General features: G+C 42.3%; 1 protein-coding gene across 1 annotated transcript in view; it reads left to right on the top strand.

Moving 5' to 3' along the window:
* LOC134350952 (V-type proton ATPase subunit B, brain isoform) overlaps positions 1-14,570 on the top strand; it is a 45,323-nt gene extending 30,753 nt beyond the window's left edge. Inside the window, exons 12-14 of the mRNA XM_063056824.1 lie at positions 1,518-1,622; positions 4,131-4,260; positions 12,942-14,570. Coding sequence (XP_062912894.1) covers positions 1,518-1,622; positions 4,131-4,260; positions 12,942-13,084 — 378 coding nt within the window. The 3' untranslated portion in view covers positions 13,085-14,570. The remainder of the gene's footprint in view (positions 1-1,517; positions 1,623-4,130; positions 4,261-12,941) is intronic.
* The last annotated feature ends 4,565 nt before the right edge of the window (positions 14,571-19,135 follow it).

Genomic DNA, 19,135 nt, shown 5'->3' on the forward strand with positions numbered 1-19,135 from the left:
GTCTAAAGTATAAAGTGAGTAGAGCGGGGGGCTAAGCCTTGTGGTGCATCTGTACTGATGGAAATCGTGGAGGAAGTATTGCCAATCCAGACTGACTGGAGTCTGCAAGTGAGGAAATCCAGGATCCAACTGCACAAAGAGGTATTGAGGCCGAGGTCTTGAAGCTTATATTAATTAGTTTTGCAGGGATGAAGGATCTGAATGCTGAGCTGTTGTCGATAAAGAGCATCCTGATGTATGCATCTTTGCTGTCCAGGTGTTCCACGGTTGAGTGAAGAGACAGTGAGATGGGGTCTGCAGTAGACCTGTTACTCCAGTAGGCAAATTGGAGTGGATCCAAGTTGCTTCTCCGGCAAGAGCTGATGTGTTTCATAGCCAACCTTTCAAAGCACTTCATCACTATGGATGTAAGTGCTACTGGACAATGGTTAGTAAGGCAGGTTATCACTTTCTTAGGCACCAAGGTAATTGAAGCCTGCTTGAAGCAGCTGGGTACTTTTGACTGCTGAAGCAAGAAATTAAAGATCTCTCACTGAACACTCCAGTTGAACAGCACAGGTCTTTAGTACTTGGCCAGGTACCCTGTCTAGGCTGGATGCTTTTCATGGGTTCAGCCTCCTGAAGGCTGCCTGCACTTCGGCCGCAGAGATTGAAATCACAGGAACTTCATGGGCTGTGGATGTTCAGGATGGTTCCTCCATGTTTTGATGGTCATGGCGAGCATAGAGCTCATCTGGAAGCAAAGCCCTGTTGTCACTTGATTTAACTTTATAAGAGGTGATAGTATTCAAGCTCTGCTGCAATTGTTGATCATCCTTTGTTGATTCAAGTTTAGTCTGAATTGCCATTTTGCCTCTGCGATGACTTTCCAGAGATTGTACCTAGATCTCTTGTAACTTCCTTGGTCACCAAACTTGAATGCCTCTGATCTGGCTCTCAGCAGATGGCAGATCTCCGCTGTGGTTGGGTGAGATTAGAACTCATGGGTTAAGGTGAAAGGTGAAATGTTTAAGGGGAACATTGCGGGGGAATTTTACTCAGAGGGTGGTGAGAGTGTGGAATGAGCTGCCAGAAGAAGTGGTGGATGCGGACTTGATTTCAACATTTAAGAGGTTTGGATAGGTACATGGATGGCAGAGGTATGGACCTCTGTGGCTCAGGTGCATCTTTATGGGAAAAGGCAGAATAATAGTTTGACATGGATAAGATGGGCCAAAGGGCTGGTTTCTGTGCTGTGTTCTATGACTACAACTTATCCCCTAGTTTTTACCTATTAGAGACAACCCGCTATCCCTACAACTTGCAAGTTCTTTTGTCTCCCTTCCAGTTCTGAAACTTCGATCTGAAACATTAACTCTGTTTTTCTTCCCACAGATGCAGCCTGATCTGAGTACTTGTGACATCTGTAGGCCTTTTTTAAATTTTTGTGACTATCTTCCAGTTAAGAAGGAAGCCCTTCTGGTTTAAGCACTTCCATATATATGTCTTTATTATTGTTTTGTGCTGCTTTCCCATAGATCTATCCACCAATTAATGTGCTTCCTTCACTGTCGAGGTTGATGAAGTCTGCTATTGGAGAGGGAATGACACGGAAGGATCATGCGGATGTTTCCAACCAACTGGTGAGGAACAGTTGTCACTTGTTAAGCCATTTGAGGGCAGCCTGTTAGATAGCTGAACTTGATTCATTCTCATTAGTCGTCGTCATCATCATCATCATAGCTTGGCGCACCAGACAGCCAGCCACTCTAGTGTTGTTTGGTTGATGTTGAGCAGGTCAGTGTCAGGTGAATCAGGTGAGAGTGGGCAGTTGCGCAGGACGTGTTCAATATTCTGCACCCTTTCGCCACACTCACAGGATTTTCTGGTCTTTAAACCCCGCTTTGCCATATTGTCTCCCCTCAAACTCCCGCTCTTGCTCTGTTGAGAGTGCACCACTTCCGTCTGTCAAGCAGTGCCCCGTCTGGCAACGTTTCTGTGGGGTCTTGCACTGTATTGTTTGGTGGGGTTCTGGCTCTTGTTTGTTGCCAGAGGTCAATCCTGTATGTTTGGAGGGATGTTCCGTGCAGTAGTTCCTCCACTGTAGCAAAGCTTTTCCTTGATTTTAGGGGGTTGGAAACTGGCACATGATGATGCAGTGGGTGCCGTGGATCCAAGTTCTGTTTACATTTTTCAATTTTTGTTGTGTCTTCAGATCTCTGGGGGAGCAATGCCTGCAAGTCTGTAAATGATGTTAGTGGGTGTGGGGCGCAGTGTGCCTGTGATTATTCGGCAGGCTTCGTTAGGCAATGGGTCAATTTTCTTTGCATGGGCTGATCTGCCCCTCAGGTGCACAGTATTCTGCAGGTGCATAGCAGAGTGCTAGGGCAGTTGATCTAAGTGTGTGAGCATTAGCTCCCCATTTCGTGCCTGCTAATTTTTTCAAGAGAGAATTGCGAGAGCCAACTTTCCCTTTAGTACTCTTGTATAACAATCAATGTCATTTTTGCAAACCTCAATTTGATCTATGTTTAGATTTTGAGTAGTGATTTTAATAACATAATTCTAATACCGTGCATGAACTTAAGTGGAATTTATTATTTTCTGGTAGCTGAATTCTTTTCATTTTCTTCCCATATTCCTGCAACCGCAATTCAATTATCATAGGTCAAGCTAAATTTACATAAGGGCTGGCATCTAAATAGGCTTTTTTCTTTTCTAAAAAGTGCTATCATGCACACAATAATTAATCAAGCTATTTGTACATCACACCTGATCCTGCAGGACAGGGAGTAAGGAGCAGAGGAAAGAACAGGGCACTCTTAAGAAATTAAAAGGAATTTGCATCTGTTGAGAGATGTAGCAACACAGTGTGGAGATGGAGTTCAAGAGTGTGAGGAGAAAGTGCTTTAAAATTCTTCAGCAAAGATGGAGGGAAGACTAAACAGAGAGAGAAGAAAAAAAATAATTAATTTGGGACGTTGTGTAGCATTTATAGGGTCTGAATTATTAGGGAAATGCAGACCTGAGGATTGAGGTGGGATTGTATTTGAGAATCACAAGCAAGTGAAAATCTGCAGATGCTGGAAATCAAAGTAACATGCACAAAATGCTGGAGGAACTTAGCTGGCCAGGCAGCATCTATGGAAAAGAGTAAACAGTCAACGTTTCAGGCTGAGACTCTTCGTCAGGACTGAAAAAAAGAGATTAGAAGTCAGAGTAAGAATGTGGGGGGGGGGAGAAGAGGAAGAAGCACAAGGTAGTGATAGTACAAGGTGATAGGTGAAACTGGCAGAGGGAGGGGTGAGGTAAAGAGCTGGGAAGTCTATTGGTGAAAGAGATACAAGGCTGGAGAAGACGGGGGTTCTGATAGAGGCCAGAAGGCCATGGAAGAAAGGGAAAGGGGAGGAGCACCAGAGGGAGCTGAGGGGCAGGTAAGGAGATAAGGTGAGAGAAGGGAATGGGGAATGGTGGAGGAGAGCTGAGGAGGGGCGATTTCCAGAAGTTTGAGAAATGGATCTTCATGCCATCAGGTTGGAGGCTACCCAGAAGGAATATAAGGTGTTGCTCCTCCAACTTGAGTGTGCCTTATCGCATACGTAGAGGAGGCCACGTACTGTATTTGAGAATGACGTTTTTACAGTTGCAGACCAGTACGGACTGATAAGGATCAATATATTTCCTTTCTTTTCTGCAGGTTATAAGTGTTAACATTTTCAGTGGATATTAACCCTGAGTGGAAAAGGAAGGTTTTTGTGGTAATAGTGACAGCACAGATGAGTAATTCTGGATCATTGGGGATAAGGTCAGACAACATTATTTTGCGAAGTTGGAAGTAGCTGGTCTTGTTAGTAAGCTCAAAGTTTGAACCTTGGTTCTGGAAATTGACAGAATCTGAGAGCATTGAGGCCTGGAGTTACTGTGTTGAGTTTCTGATTAATTTTTTCTTCCTTATATTTTTAGTTACTATTACAAAAATTGGCTATACTATTGTACTCCCCTTTCAGTATTTGATTTCATTGAATTAGAAGTATAATGGAAGGCTCATAAAGCTCTAGTGATCAAAGAATAATGTGTACCCAAGATGTTCAACATTGTTGATGGTACCTTGGCATCCTGATGAAACATACACCAATGTTTTTCTCTTTCAGTATGCGTGCTATGCTATTGGTAAGGATGTCCAGGCCATGAAAGCTGTGGTTGGAGAGGAAGCTCTTACTCCTGATGACCTACTGTTTCTGGAATTCCTTCAGAAATTCGAGAAGAATTTTATTGCTCAGGGTAAAGTTTCATTCAGAATCAGAGTTGGGAGGGAGCTCTGCAGGTTCTTCTATGAAACAGCAGAGTTTTACGGGCTCATTTTCCAGCCATAACAAGCAATAGTTCCATTGTCTCCCCCCCCCCCCCAAAGCATAGTGCAAATGAGCATTTTAAGCTTTTAATAAGGCTGTGTATGAGCCAGTGTATTTGGAAACCCAGTACATGTGGTATTTCAATCTCCTGTCTCAGTGGGAGAATCACTTTACTGTTAAGTGACAGATGGGATGTGGCATACTGTGTCATAGAGTTACGCAGCATGGAACCAGGCTTTTTGAGCCGCTAAATCTCTGATATTTAAGTATCCAGTACGTGAGACCTACTTCCATTAGTTCCACTTTCTTATCAACTCCCACCCCCCTCCCAAATTCTACCACTCACTTGCACAGCTGGGGCAATTTACCCACAACCTCATACATCTTAGGGGTGTGTGAGGAAATGGGCAGGAGTGGTTGAAAAACAGGCAGGACTAGCAACTCTGCATCCTGGGAATTTTCAGGTTAGATGGGAGGTGGCATTGCACTGTTCGTGAATGAACGCATTATGTCGGTTTTAGGAGAAGATCTCCTAGACATCTACTCAAATGAGGCCACGTGGGTATAGATTAGGAACAGAAAAGGTGTTGCTTTTTAGTAGGGGTTTATTATGGATCTCACAACTGTCAACAGGAAATAGAGGAAAAGATATGTAGGCAATTAGCAGGGATAGATTATATCCCTATTTTTTTAAAGCATGATAGGGGATTTCAATTTTCCAGATATAAACTGAGATTGCCTTGGTGTAAAAGGGTGGAATTTTTGAGGTGTGTCTAAGAGAGCTTTTGTCATGGTATGTAGATAGATCATTGAGAGAAGAAGTATTACAGGAATTTGTCTTGGGAAATGTAGTCGGTCAAGTGGACAGAGTGTCGGAGGGGGAATATTTTAAGTGTTGTGACCATAACTGTATTTTTCAAAGTGGTTATGGAGAAAGTTGGGAACAAAGATCTTAAATTTGGGGAAAGCCAATGTTATTAAAATAAGATTGTATCTGGAAAAGCTAGCTTGGGAGAACCTACTTGCAGGTAAATCACACTTGTAGAACGGGAAGCATTCAAAGAAGTAGCATGAGTTCAAGGCCAGGTTTTTGTAAGGATGAAAATCAAGGGTAACAAGTACAGGGAACACTGGATGTCGAGGTGTAATGTTGAATCAGGATTGCGGGTCTGGCAAGTGAGACAAAAAACACTGACTGCGAATAAGTATATTAATCATTTATTTACAAACAGTAAAATTTGACCAAACATTCATGTTCACCAAGTGACAGAAACTACAAAGTTGAATACTCAACAAACATGTGTTAAAAGTGCACGCAGAGCATATCTTCCCAATGGTTATGTGCACCGCTTGCCTTAAACAAAAGAAAAGAGATAAACCTCCCACATATGCTCTCCATATACCCAGGATATTCGAAACTGGACACCAGGCAGTTAACCGACGGGGAAAGCAGCTGCAGTTTCTAAACTAGCCAATCACAACGGAGGTGACTTTCCACAAACAGAATAAGCCATACCCCCCCACCTCACAGGACAAGGGATATTGATGGTTGGATAGAAAGAATAAAAATGTATAGAGAACTAAATTTTGGGGAGGTCAGTTGTATGAATAAAAAGTATAGGAAAATGCTTAAAAAGAAAATTAGGAAGGCAAAGTGGGGTCACAAATATCATTAGCGTATAGGATAAAATCTAACGGCATTCTTTAAGTATATAAAAGAACAAAAAAAAACAAGGAAGGATCCAGGGCCATTAGGAGCAACAAGAATGAGTGAGGACCTAAACAAATACTTTTCATTGGTATTCACAAAGGAAGCAGACTTTGTATTTGGAGTATTCAGTGGAGGGGAAGGTGAAATTCTCGTGTAAGCACTGTTCCCTCTAAGCTGCGCAGTCGCACAGTTACTGAAATGCTCTTGCACACAGAGCCGTTGCTGTCGTGCAGCTGGAATTTTCTTTTATATAATGGTAATATAATTTTGAAATCTATGTTAATATACAGTGCCTATAAAAAGTATTCACCCCTCCCCCTTGGAAGTTTTCATGTTTTATTGTTTTACAACATTGAATCAGGTAGAGGGTAAAATTAATGCAGCAAAATACAGGGAAATCTTGGAGGAAAACCTGATGCAGTCTGCGAGAGAACTGTGATTTGGGAGAAAATTTGTTTTCCAGCAAGACAGTGACCCCAAGTATAAAACTAAAGCTACACAGAAATGGCTTAAAAACAACAAAAGTTAGGGTCCTGGAGTGGCCAAGTCAGAGTCAACCTCGACCTAATTGAGAATTTGTGGCTGGACTTGAAAAAGGCTGTTCATTCACGATCCCTATGCAATCTGACAGAGCTTGAGCAGTTTTGTAAAGAAGAATGGGGAAAAATTGCAGTGTCCAGATGCGCAAAGCTGATAGACCATAAGACAAAGGAGCAGAAGTTAGCAATTTGGCCCATCGAGTCTGCTCCGTCATTTTATCATGAGCTGATCCAATCTACCATTTAGTCCCACTCCCCCACCTTCTCACCATAATCTTTGATGCCCTGGCTACTCAGATACCTATCAATCTCTGCCTTAAATACAGCCAATGACTTGGCCTCCACTGCTGCCCATGGCAACAAATTCCATAGATTCACCACCCTCTGACTAAAAAAATTTCTTGCATTTCTGTTCTGAATGGGCGCCCTTCAATCCTTAAGTCATGCCTTCTCGTACTAGACTCCCCCATCATGGGGAACAACTTTGCCACATCCACTCTGTCCATGCCTTTCAACATTCGAAATGTTTCTATGAGGTCTCCCCTCATTCTTCTAAACTCCAAGGAATACAGTCCAAGAGCGGACAAACGTTCCTCATATGTTAACCCTCTCATTCCCGGAATCATTCTAGTGAATCTTCTCTGTACCCTCTCCAATGTCAGCACATCCTTTCTTAAATAAGGAGACCAAAACTGCCCACAGTATTCCAAGTGAGGTCTCACCAGCGCCTTATAGAACCTCAAGATCACATCCCTGCTCCTATACTCTATTCCTCGAGAAATGAATGCCAACGTTGCATTCGCCTTCTTCACTACCGACTCAACCTGGAGGTTAACCTTAAGGGTATCCTGTATGAGGACTCCCAAGTCCCGTTGCATCGCAGAACTTTGAATTCTTTCCCCATTTAAATAATAGTCTGCCCGTTTATTTCTTCTGCCAAAGTGCATAACCATACACTTTCCAACATTGTATTTCATTTGCCACTTCTTTGCCCATTCTTCCAATCTATCCAAGTATCTCTGCAGACTCTCCGTTTCCTCAGCACTACCAGCCCCTCCAGCTATCTTTGTATCGTCAGCAAACTTAGCCACAAAGTCATCTATTCCATAATCCAAATCGTTGATGTACAATGTAAAAAGAAGCGGCCCCAACATGGACCCCTGTGGAACACCACTGGTAACCGGCAGCCATCCAGAGTAGGATCCCTTTATTCCCACTCTCTGTTTCCTGCCAATCAGCCAACGCTGTATGCACGTATGTAACTTTCCCGTAATTCCATGGGCTGTTATCTTGTTAAGTAGCCTCATGTGTGGCACCTTGTCAAAGGCCTTCTGAAAATCCAAATATACAACATACACAGCATCTCCCTTGTCTAGCCTACTGGTAATTTCCTCAAAAAATTGTAATAGGTTTGTCAGGCAGCATTTTCCTTTAAGGAATCCATGCTGAGTTCTGCCTATCTTGTCATATGCCTCCAGGTACTCTGTAACCTCATCCTTGACAATCGACTCCAACAACTTCCCAACCACCGATGTCAAGCTAACAGGTCTATAATTTCCTTTTTGCTTCCTTGCCCCCTTCTTAAATAGCGGAGTGTCATTTGCAATCTTCCAGTCCTCCGGAACCATGCCAGAATCTTATCGAGATTTGAAAGATCATCGCTAATGCCTCCGCAATCTCCACAGCTACTTCCTTCAGAACACGCGGGTGCATTCCATCTGGTCGGGGAGATTTATCTACCTTTAGGCTATTCAGCTTCCTGAGGACTTTCTCTGTCGTAATTGTGACTGCGCACACTTCTCTTCCCTGCCACCCTTGAGTGTCCGGTATACTGCTGATATCTTCCTCAGTGAAGACTGATGCAAAATACTCATTCAGTTCCTCTGCCATCTCCTTATCTCCCATTACAATTTCTCCAGCGTCATTTTCTATTGGTCCTATATCTACTCTCACCTGTCTTTTACTCTTTATATACTTGAAAAAGCTTTTAGTATCCTCTTTGATATTATTTGCTAGCTTCCTTTCATAGTTAATCTTCTCCCTCTTAATGACCTTCTTAGTTTCCTTTTGTAAGGTTTTAAAAACTTCCCAATCCTCTGTCTTCCCACTAATTTTTGCTTCCTTGTATGCCCTCTCCTTTGCTTTAACTTTGGCTTTGACTTCTCTTGTCGACCATGGTTGCATCCTTTTTCCATTCGAAAATTTCTTCTTTTTTGGAATATACCTGTCTTGCACCTTCCTCACTTCTCGCATAAATTCCAGCCACTGCTGCTCTGCCGTCTTTCCTGCCAGTGTCCCTTTCCAGTCAACTTTGGCCAGTTCCTCTCTCATGCCACTGTAATTTCCTTTACTCCACTGAAATCCCGACACGTCAGATTTCGGCTTCTCTTTTTCAAATTTCACAGTGAGCTCAATCATGTAATGATCACTGTCTCCTAAGGGTTCCTTCACCTCAATCTCTCTAATCGCCTCCAGTTCATTACACAATACCCAATCCAGTACAGCCGATCCTCTAGTGGGCTCAACAACAAGCTGTTCTAAAAAGCCATCTCGCAGATGTTCTACAAATTCTCTCCCTTGAGATCCAGTGCCGACCTGATTTTCCCAATCCACTCGCATGTTAAAATCCCCCACAATTATCATAGCACTGCCCTTCTGACAAGCCTTTTCTATTTCCTGTTGTAATTTGTAGTTCACATCCCTGCCGCTATTTGGAGGCCTATAAATAACTGCCTTCAGGGTCCTTTTACCCCTGCAATTTCTTAGCTCAACCCATAAAGATTCTGCACCTTCCGATCCTATATCACCTCTTTCTAATGATTTAATATCATTTCTTACCAATAAAGCCACGCCTCCCCCTCTGCTTACCTTCCTATCCATCCGATACACCGTGTATCCTTGGACGTTTAGCTCCCAGAGACATGCATCCTTTAGCCATGTCTCTGTTGTAGCCACAATATTATACCTGCCAATCTGTAGCTGTACGACAAGATCATCCACCTTATTCCTTATGCAGCGTGCATTTAAGTATAACACCTTAAGACCAGTATTTGGTACTTTTTGCTTTGATTTCACTGTAACTTTATTGCAGTGCAACTCATCCCAATGGCTACAAATTTGCCCCATCACCTGCCTGTCTTTCCTGACATTTTTACTGCTCACTATCTTAGATTTATTTCTGTTTTCCCCTTCCTCCGCTCTGTCATTCTGGTTCCCATCCCCCTGCCAAATTAGTTTAAACCCTCCCTAACAGCTCTATTAAATTTTCCCGCCAGGATATTGGTCCCCTTCGGGTTCAGGTGTAACCTGTCCTTTTTGAACAGGTCATACTTCCCCCAGAAGAGATCCCAATTATCCAAGAATCTGAAGCCCTGCCCCCTGCACCAGTCTCTCAGCCACGCATTCATCTGCCTGATCCTACTATTTTTGCCCTCGCTAGTACGTGGCACAGGTAGCAATCCTGAGATTACTACCCTGGTGGTCCTGCTTCTCAGCTTCCTTCCTAACTCCTGGAAATCTCTCTTCAGGACCTCCTCCTTTGTGCTGTCTATGTCATTGGTACCAACATGTACTAAGACAACTGGCTGCTCACTCTCCCCCTTCAGAATATTCAGGACCCGATCCGAGACATCCCGTACCCTGGCACCTGGGAGGCAACACACCATGTGGGTATCTCTATCAGGCTCACAGAATCTCCTGTCCGTTCCCCTGACTATGGAATCCCCTATGACTACCGCATTCCTCTTCTCCCTCCTTCTCTCCTGCACAACAGCACCAGGCTCAGTGTCAGAGACCCCGTCACCGTGGGCGTCCCCTGTCAGGTCATCCCCCTCAACAGCATCTAGAACAAGATATTTGTTGCTGAGGGGGACAGCCACAGGTGTGCTCTCCACTATACGGGCATTTCTCTTCCCTCTCTTGACAGTGACCCAGTTTTCTGACCCCTGTGGCCAAAGGGATGACTACTTCCCTGTAGCTCCTGTCTATCACCTCTTCACTTTCCCTGATAAGCAGTAGGTCATCAAGCTGCAGCTCCAGATCCCTAACACGGTCTCTGAGGAGCTGCATCTCGGTGCACCTGGTGCAGATGTGGCCATCAGGGAGGCTGGAGGTCTCCCAGGATTCCCACATCTGACACCCTGAACAAAGCACTAACCCTGCAGGCGTGTAATTCCTGTTTCATTCCTGTAATTCTACAGGAATGAAACAGGAAAAATAAGTCTACTCACCCACTTATGTCGCCAAACAGATTAACTTTTTAAACCGTTAGCTTGTACCGTTAGCTGTGAGAGCCCTGCTGTTCCTGTCTGTCCGGGCCGATTCGCGAAAGTGGGGGGGAGAAGAAAAGAGTTGGTGCTTCGCTCTCGCCTCTTCCCGTTTACTGCCGAAGCCCGTTGAAGCCAAAGCCCTACACTCTGCTCCCACTCACTCCGCTGCCCGCTCTGACAGCTGTCGGCTGTGTAGGGTGGTCTCCTTTTTAAACTCTCCGCGCTGTCCTGTTGATGTCGTGTGCCTGCGCAGTCTCGTCCTCCTTGCACTCGAAGAAGTTTTTAAAAAAACTGCCTTCCTTCAGAATTCAGCTCCAACGACGTTCTGTAGTCCCGATCCAAAAGAGACCTATCCACACAGACTCAGGACTAAATACTGACTTGAAGGGAGTGAATACTTAAGCAATCAATTATCTTGTGTTTTATATTTGGCATTAATTTAGATCACTTTGTAGAGTTCTGTTTTCACTTTGACATGAAAGGCTTTTTTCTTTTGATCAGTGTCAAATAAAGCCAAAGTAAATCCACTGTGATTCAGTGTTGTAAAGCAATAAAACTTCTGGGGGGGGATGAATACTTTTTATAGACACTGTAATTATGAAATACCCTGTTATTAATTGTGTTACTGAACATATTCCATAAATTTTCTAAATCATAAATGAACCACAACCTTTCCTTTGAAACATTTTAGAGCTTCAGCTTATTTACATTGTCAGTGTTTCAAGTTACAGTGCGGTTACAAATGGTAACACAGAATGGAAGTTGGTAGCTCATTGTGAATAAACTGCTGGCCTGCTGAATGGCAATGCATTTTACAAAAATGTTATGCTGCGCATTTTTAGGCTGTGTTTATATATTTTTTAAAAAATTTCTGCTCAGAGCAATGGTTGATCTATGCAACTGTTTTTTAAAAAAAGAGGAAATGTTGAGTGTAAGCCTCCATAAATAGGAAGGCTTAAGGGTAGATAAATCTCAGGGTCGTACGAAGTTGTCCCAGGCTGCTATGGGAGACTAAGAGATTACTAGAGATCTGAGATCTTTGGCTGTAAATGAGGTACCAGATGACTGAAGGATAGTCCTCCTTTTCAAGAAGGGCAATGCAGTAGAAAATGGTTTATAAGAACTTTGGCAAAGAGTTCAACAAGGTCGCAGATAGAAACTTATCTGAAGGTATAATGCCAATGCCAGGGTAAGTTAGAAAATTGGTATGGCAATAGGAGACGAGTATATTTGCGATTAGATTCCAGTGACTAAGGGCATTCTTGGGGATTGGTGCTGGGACCCTTGCTGTTTGTAATACACCTGAAAGATGTGGATGTGAAGGGAATAATCAACAAATTTTCACAGATGGCATGAAGGTTAATGGAGCTGAGCTGTGGACAATATTGAGGGTTGTCTTTGGCTACAGGATGATCCTGATATGTTGATGAAATGGGTCAAAAAATGGCCATATGGAGCTTAATCCTGATAAATATCAGGTGTTGCATTTTGGGAGGATTGATGAGACTAGGATGCAAGTCCTAGGGAGTATTCTATTTATTTAGTTTAGAGATACAGCACAGAATAGGTACTTCCGGCCTTTTAAGACATGCTACCCAGCATATCCCACAACCCTGGTTTAACCCTAATCCAATCATTTAACCTACCCTGTGTGTCTTTATACTGTGGGGGGTGGGATTGGGGAACATTCTGCCTTCTGTGCACAGTGCCCTGTCCGATAAGGCATGTGTGCCAAGTGCCTTCACCAACCTGTCTACCCATCTCCACTTTCAAGGAACTATTTGTTGTACCAATGGATTTCTGCTTATCAGCATTCTCTGGGGCCTACCATTTACTTTTAAAATCCAGTTATTGGTTAACTTATCTCCCTCTTGTCTGAGTAAAATTCCATTTGCCATTCTGTGATCCACTTCTCCAGTACATTTAGATCCTGTTGTAATCTTGGGCATTTAAAAAAAAAATCACCTTCACTATCCACCGCCCCACCGTTGTATTCTGATAACTTCAAACCTTTGAACTGTGTATCCTAAAGGCTTGGAAAGTGTTGTCCATCCATTAGCTGTCCTTTAGTTTTATGATTTTATTTCTTCAGGTGCTTATGAAAATCGCACTGTGTATGAGACCCTGGACATCGGCTGGCAGCTACTGCGCATCTTCCCCAAGGAAATGCTAAAACGAATCCCACAGTCTATCTTGGCTGAGTTCTACCCAAGGGACTCTGGTGGAAAGCATTAACTTCTCACTGTGTGTTGGTGTGCTCTTTATTTTGTTATGTAACTTATTTATTTTCACTTGTGTATAAAGTTGGAAGGTTATATTTGAACAAGATGAACATTTGTGTCTGTGTTGGTGTTTTATTTTGAGATCATTCAAGTGGAACACAATTAGAACCACCTGCTTTAGGTTCCTGCTGATCCCGGATTAGGAGCCCACAGGTAGGGTTGCACTTGCTTCACAAATTGAGATTCATAAAGCTCACACAGAAACTATTTTGAGAGCGATAGACATTTGCAGTTGTACTGCAGGTCTGTGAAGGATACTAATTTCCTCCGTCTCGCAAGTTGATACCCTAAATGATAATTCACTTCTTTGATTGCTATTGTGTGTTAGTTTGTCAAACTGCAAATAGTGATAATCCAGTAAATAAAACAATTAAAACGTGTTGTTCAAATTCCTGACATTCTCATGACAATCTCATGCTTGAGCTGTCCTGTGCTCTAATCTCCGCCTTTGTTTCTGGGGTTGATAAGCTATGTGATAGAATTTTGAAATAGATGTTACTTAATGTTTACTTAGCAAACTTTTCTAATACTACTTGATATAAGCAGGGGGTGACCCTGTCCAAATTGCTTGTTTAGTTTATTTGGATCAAAGATAAGGCAACTCCCTGACTTAGAGTACAGCAAGTCTTTTTTGTATATTGATCAATTATTCTGAATTTAAAACTATCATTTGCAATTCTGACAAAAGCTGTAGAATACTTCAGAGGTGCACTTCTCATCACGTTGTTGATGAGTTGCTGCAGTAACATGTTATACTATCAGCTGATGAATTTTGTTGGGTTGGCTAGAGTTTGCAATTATTTCAATATTCGCCTCAGGTCTTGTTCTTTGTGCTGGGGGTTTGAACTGACACTGTGAGTTTCCCTTTAAACTTTGACTGTTTACATATGTTTGTCTCATTTGTTTTAAGTATGGTATTTTTAAAATGTAATTTAAAATTTACAGGGAAGATGCTTTACATTCCAACTGGCTGAACAATTCTGTCTTTATCTGGACCAGGTCTGAGTTGGGGTATTTGGATTCTAATCAGTTGCAGGTGTTTCAAGCCAATTGGAGTGTAATGTCATCTGTCTCCAATGTATTTATCTCAGTACTTTGCTTGTGTGGAAAATGCAGGCCTTTTACATTGACTGTGGGACACATTGACTATTGTCTTTTTTCTGTGCTCATACTGCCTGAAAGTTGTTGTGTATTAATGGTGCTGTTCTATTAAAGCTGTTATGAATACAGATAGTGTTGGTCTGACTGTCATGTAGCTACTCTGATTTATCTCTTGGATTTGCTCAATAAGATGTATAAATTGTTTTGTTAGATGCTATAAGTAAAGTTTAAATTGTTATATTCCATGCATTCCACAATTCTGTGTATAATCAATCCTCTGGTTTAAAATTTAAATTATCAATAATATATAAATAAATGTCAACAGAAGAATGTGTTGATTCTTAATATGCATTTTAGAAGGTGGTTGTTTTGAAAGCTATGTATTTCAACATGTCAGCTTTTGGTGTTTTGAGCTTTGGGAGGGGAAAACAGCAATTTACAGCACAAAATCTTTCACAAAAAATCATGTTGAGTACAACTAATTTGAGAAGCTATATCAAGATGTGTGTTAATGGAAGACATATTTGCAAGCTACAGAGATTCGGAGTATAGTGTATTTAAGTTTTAATCTTTTCTATATGCTATGCTGTAAGGAGGATTATCATTACAAAGTAGATCGTTTTTGGATTTAGCTGTGTCTCCCAGAGGCGGAATGAGAACAAAGCACAAGCGAGCAGTTAAAAATCATAGCACGACTGCCTTAGTCAACGAATTAGATCACATAATATTATGTCCCAAAATTAATGAGCAGAATTTGCACTCAGTTGCCACTTTATTAGGTACACCCGCTTGTTAATGCAAAATCTAATCAGCCAACTCGGTGCATAGAAGTATGCAGACATGGTCAAAAGGTTCAGTTGTTGTTCAGACCAAACATCAGCATGGGGAAGAAATATGATCTAAGTGAGTTTGACCATGGAATGATTGTTGGTGCCAAGTGGAGTGTTTACATATCTCAGAAACTGATCTAGGATTTTCACGTGCAAAAGTCTTGAGAATTTACAGAGAATGGTGCGAGAAACAACAAACAGCCAATGAGTGGCAATTTTGTGGCAGAGCAGTACAGCCAATCTCCTCACCACCTTATCTCAAAAGTAGGGAACATCTTCTTAGACAAAGGTGGAGAAGTGTGTGTCATAGCCCTGGATATCAAAGGAGCATTTGACAAGGTCTGGCATAATGGACTCTGTGTTAAGCTGAAATCCAAAGGAATATCTGGAAAGCTGCCTAGATGGCTGCAGAGCTACCTTCATGGACGGACCATCAAAGTTGTTATCTCTGGTCAGGCTCCTGATTCTTCAAACATCAATGCATCTATCTGTACCACAGGGTTCAATACTTGAGCCACTTCTGTTTTCCATCTTAATTGACGACTTGGTTGATGCATGCAGTAATGAGCTGTACTTGTACGCTGACGACTCCACACTATTTGCACCAATTAGATCAGGAGAGAGTAATACAGTGGCAGCAAGCCTGAATAGGGATCTTGGCAGGATGAAAGCCTGGGCAGACAACTGGAATGTCACCTTTGAGCCTACTAAATGCAAGGCGATGGTGATGTGGAGGAAGAGGAATCCATCTAACCCCGACCTGTATTTTGGGAACTGCAAGCTGGATTTAAAGAAGGAGCTAGTCATAATATTGACAGCAAGTTGGTGTGGGATAAACACCTTTCCACTATTTCAAACAAGGCTGGACAAAGGCTTGGAGCTCTGTGGAAAGTAGCATCCAAACTAGATTAAGAGGGCAGAGCCACGGTTTACAAAGCCCAGGTACGAAGTATTATGGAGTATACCTGCTTATCATGGATGAATGCCTCACAGAGTGTCCTCAGCCAGTTTGATTCCATTCAAAGAAAGGCTCTCAGGATTGTAGGTGTAGATGAAGCCACAGCTTGTGAGAAGCTAGCCATCAGTAGTTTACACCACAGACGACAGGTTGCTGCAGCTACTGTGCTATACAAAATACACACCAGCCACAGCCCTGTAGACCTTCGCGCCATGCTGCCTTCATCTTATGAGAGACGGCGCATCACACGATCAGGTTTATCTATGCCTGCTCGTGCTATTTCTGTGCCTGATGTGAGAACCTACACACTGGATATAAGTTTCTTTTACTGTGCTATCAGAATTTGGAACAGCCTTCCAGAAGCTGTGGTTGGAAACATCTGCGACGATGGGGTCCAAGCTTTCAAGAGTCGAGTGCACAAACACATATCATCTCTGGGAGGGAAGTCACATGTTTTTTCATAATCTATCATGAAAGGGACCAGGATGGCAGTGCTTGGTTGTTGGTAGGTAGGGTTAATACCTGACTTTTGAGAGGACTTGTGAGTTATGATCCGGCTGGACTTAGTCCTTAAACTGCTGGAGAACAGTGCGGAAAGACCAGGTGCTGTTTTCTCCAGGTAGTGATTAGTTTTTAGTTCCAAGTGCTCCTGCTACGTTTTGTCACTCTGCAACCTTATCCTTCAATCTCTTTGAATTATAGAGAACAGCATGTGTATAAATGTCTCTCTCCAGTAGACCTCATCATGACCATCATGACTCCAGTATTTCTACTATTCTTTAATATTTCTTAATAGTACACATGATTTTTTTTTAATGTTCTATCACTGAGCAGCAGTGGACCATCTGATTGGCCTATCAGAGTTCTCTTTGAGAACTAGTTGACTTGATCAGCATTTCTGATCTGGCTATTGTTCACGATTGCACTTAATAAAAAATGACAACAACACAGAAAGCATATGGTGCATTGGCCTTCATCAATCGTGGAATGGGCTGCCGGTGACGGTGGTGGAGGCGGATACGATAGGGTCTTTTAAGAGAGTCCTGGACAGGTACATGGAGCTTAGAAAAATAGAGGGCTATGTGTAACCCTAGGTAGTTTCTAAGGTAAGGACATGTTTGGCACAGCTTTGTGGGCTGAAGGGCCTGTATTGTGCTGTAGGTTTTCTATGCTTCTAAACACCTTATAAATGAGAGAGGTCAGAGGAGAATGGCCAGATTGACGTGAAGATGACTAACTCAAATAGAACACACTTTCAAACAACAGTGTGGAGAAGGGCACAACACATCGGACCTTGAAGTGGATGGACTACAGCAGCAGAGGATCACACTGGATTCCACTCCTGTACCTAATAAAGTGGCCACTGTCCGGATTAGCTTGCTCACTAGCTTGTAAGTGTGGCAGAGATAACGTTAATATTTTTGTTGGCATATGTTCTAACAAAATGGAACTCTTCAGTGGACATGTAAACACTTTATTGGGAAACTATCTCACAACCAGGATTAGCACAGTAAATATTGATCAGGTCACTTGAACTCCGCAGCTTTTCAGGTAGGTCTGGTGTTACCTTTTGGAGTCATAGAATCATAGAGCACAACAGCACAGAAACAGGCCCTTCAGCCTATTTAGTCCATGCTGAACTTTTATTCTGCCTAGGCTCATCGACTTCTCCCTGTACCATTGCCCGCCATCTCCCATCTATGTACTTAAGCAAATTTCTCTTAATTATTGAAATCAAACCCACATCCACCACTTCTACTGGCAGTTCGTTCCACACACACACCTTCCTGAGTGAAGAAGTTTCCTCTCATGTTCCCTTAAATATATTATCTTTCACACTTGACCCATGACCTTTAGTTCTAGCCTCACTCAATCTCAGCAGAAAAGCCTGCTTGTATTTATCCTACCCATACCCCTCAATTTTGCATAAATATCAAATCTTCCCTCATTCTCCTACGCTTTAGGGAATAAAATCCTAATGTATTCAACTTTTACAACTGATGCCCTCAAGACCTAGCAACATTCTTGTAAACTTTCTTTGTACTCTTACAATCTTGTATCTTTCCTGTGGGTGACTGGAGCTTATAATGCTCTAAGTTAGGCCTCGCTAAACTTCAACAACTTGCTTATGAGGGCTAATGTGCAAAAAGGTCTCTTTACGACCCAATCTACCTGTGACACCTCTCAAGAAAATATAGATCTGCATTCGCCGATCGCTCTGTTCTAATGCCCTCCTCAGTGCCCGACTGCTCACTGACCTACTCTGTCCTCCCAAAGTGAAATGCCTCACACTTGTATGCAGAAACCTTTTCCACCTGAGGTTTCAGTTTAACATGAAAGTTCAGCATTCCTGTGCCATCCTCTGGTACTCTGTCTAAATTTTGGTGCTGATGTCTGGGGAAGTATGGAGACAAAAATATAATAATTTGAGTTGGAGATTCCCTCTTCTGAAAGTATCAACAAGATTGTGACATAGTACCCAGTCCTATTTCTGTTCATTTGACTTTAAACTGGGAGATGGGATAATACTACTAACTTGTTGCCATTCTAACCTTATGGCGAAGTTAGTGTGATCAGCTTCTTAATCTGAAGCGAATTGGGTTGCTGATGCAATCACTATCTGTCATTAGAAAGTTTGTTAATGCAGACTGGCGGTGTTGCAGGTGATTATTAAGCAGAGGTGCTTCCTGTTGGCAAACTGCACATTGGCAGCATTGCTTGTTGCTAGAAATGCCACTCGCATTTGTCAGCACGGAGCAGTGGGCTGGACAGCAGAAGTGGCACTGGCCTTCTGTGTGGGTTGTGTTATGTTCTTTTATATTCATACGTACTGTGGGTTACTGATAAAGAACCATCTTCTGGAAGAAATAGAACTTTTGTTTAACAACAACCACAACGTTTTTACAATACCATGTTTCTCAATCTTTCTATCATCCCTGAGCATGCTCAGAACTCTCCAATCACATTCTTACATATCATATCACCATATCTTCCTTAAAAAGAAAAACAATTAGCAATATTGACCAGAGCAAATACGTAATTTAACATGTCTCTATCTGTCTCTCTGGGGGTTTATGAACATGAGTAGGACTTCTAAGTGGTTCACACAGTTCTT

Source organism: Mobula hypostoma, chromosome 8 (assembly GCF_963921235.1).
Source record: "Mobula hypostoma chromosome 8, sMobHyp1.1, whole genome shotgun sequence".
Classification (NCBI taxonomy): domain Eukaryota; kingdom Metazoa; phylum Chordata; class Chondrichthyes; order Myliobatiformes; family Myliobatidae; genus Mobula; species Mobula hypostoma.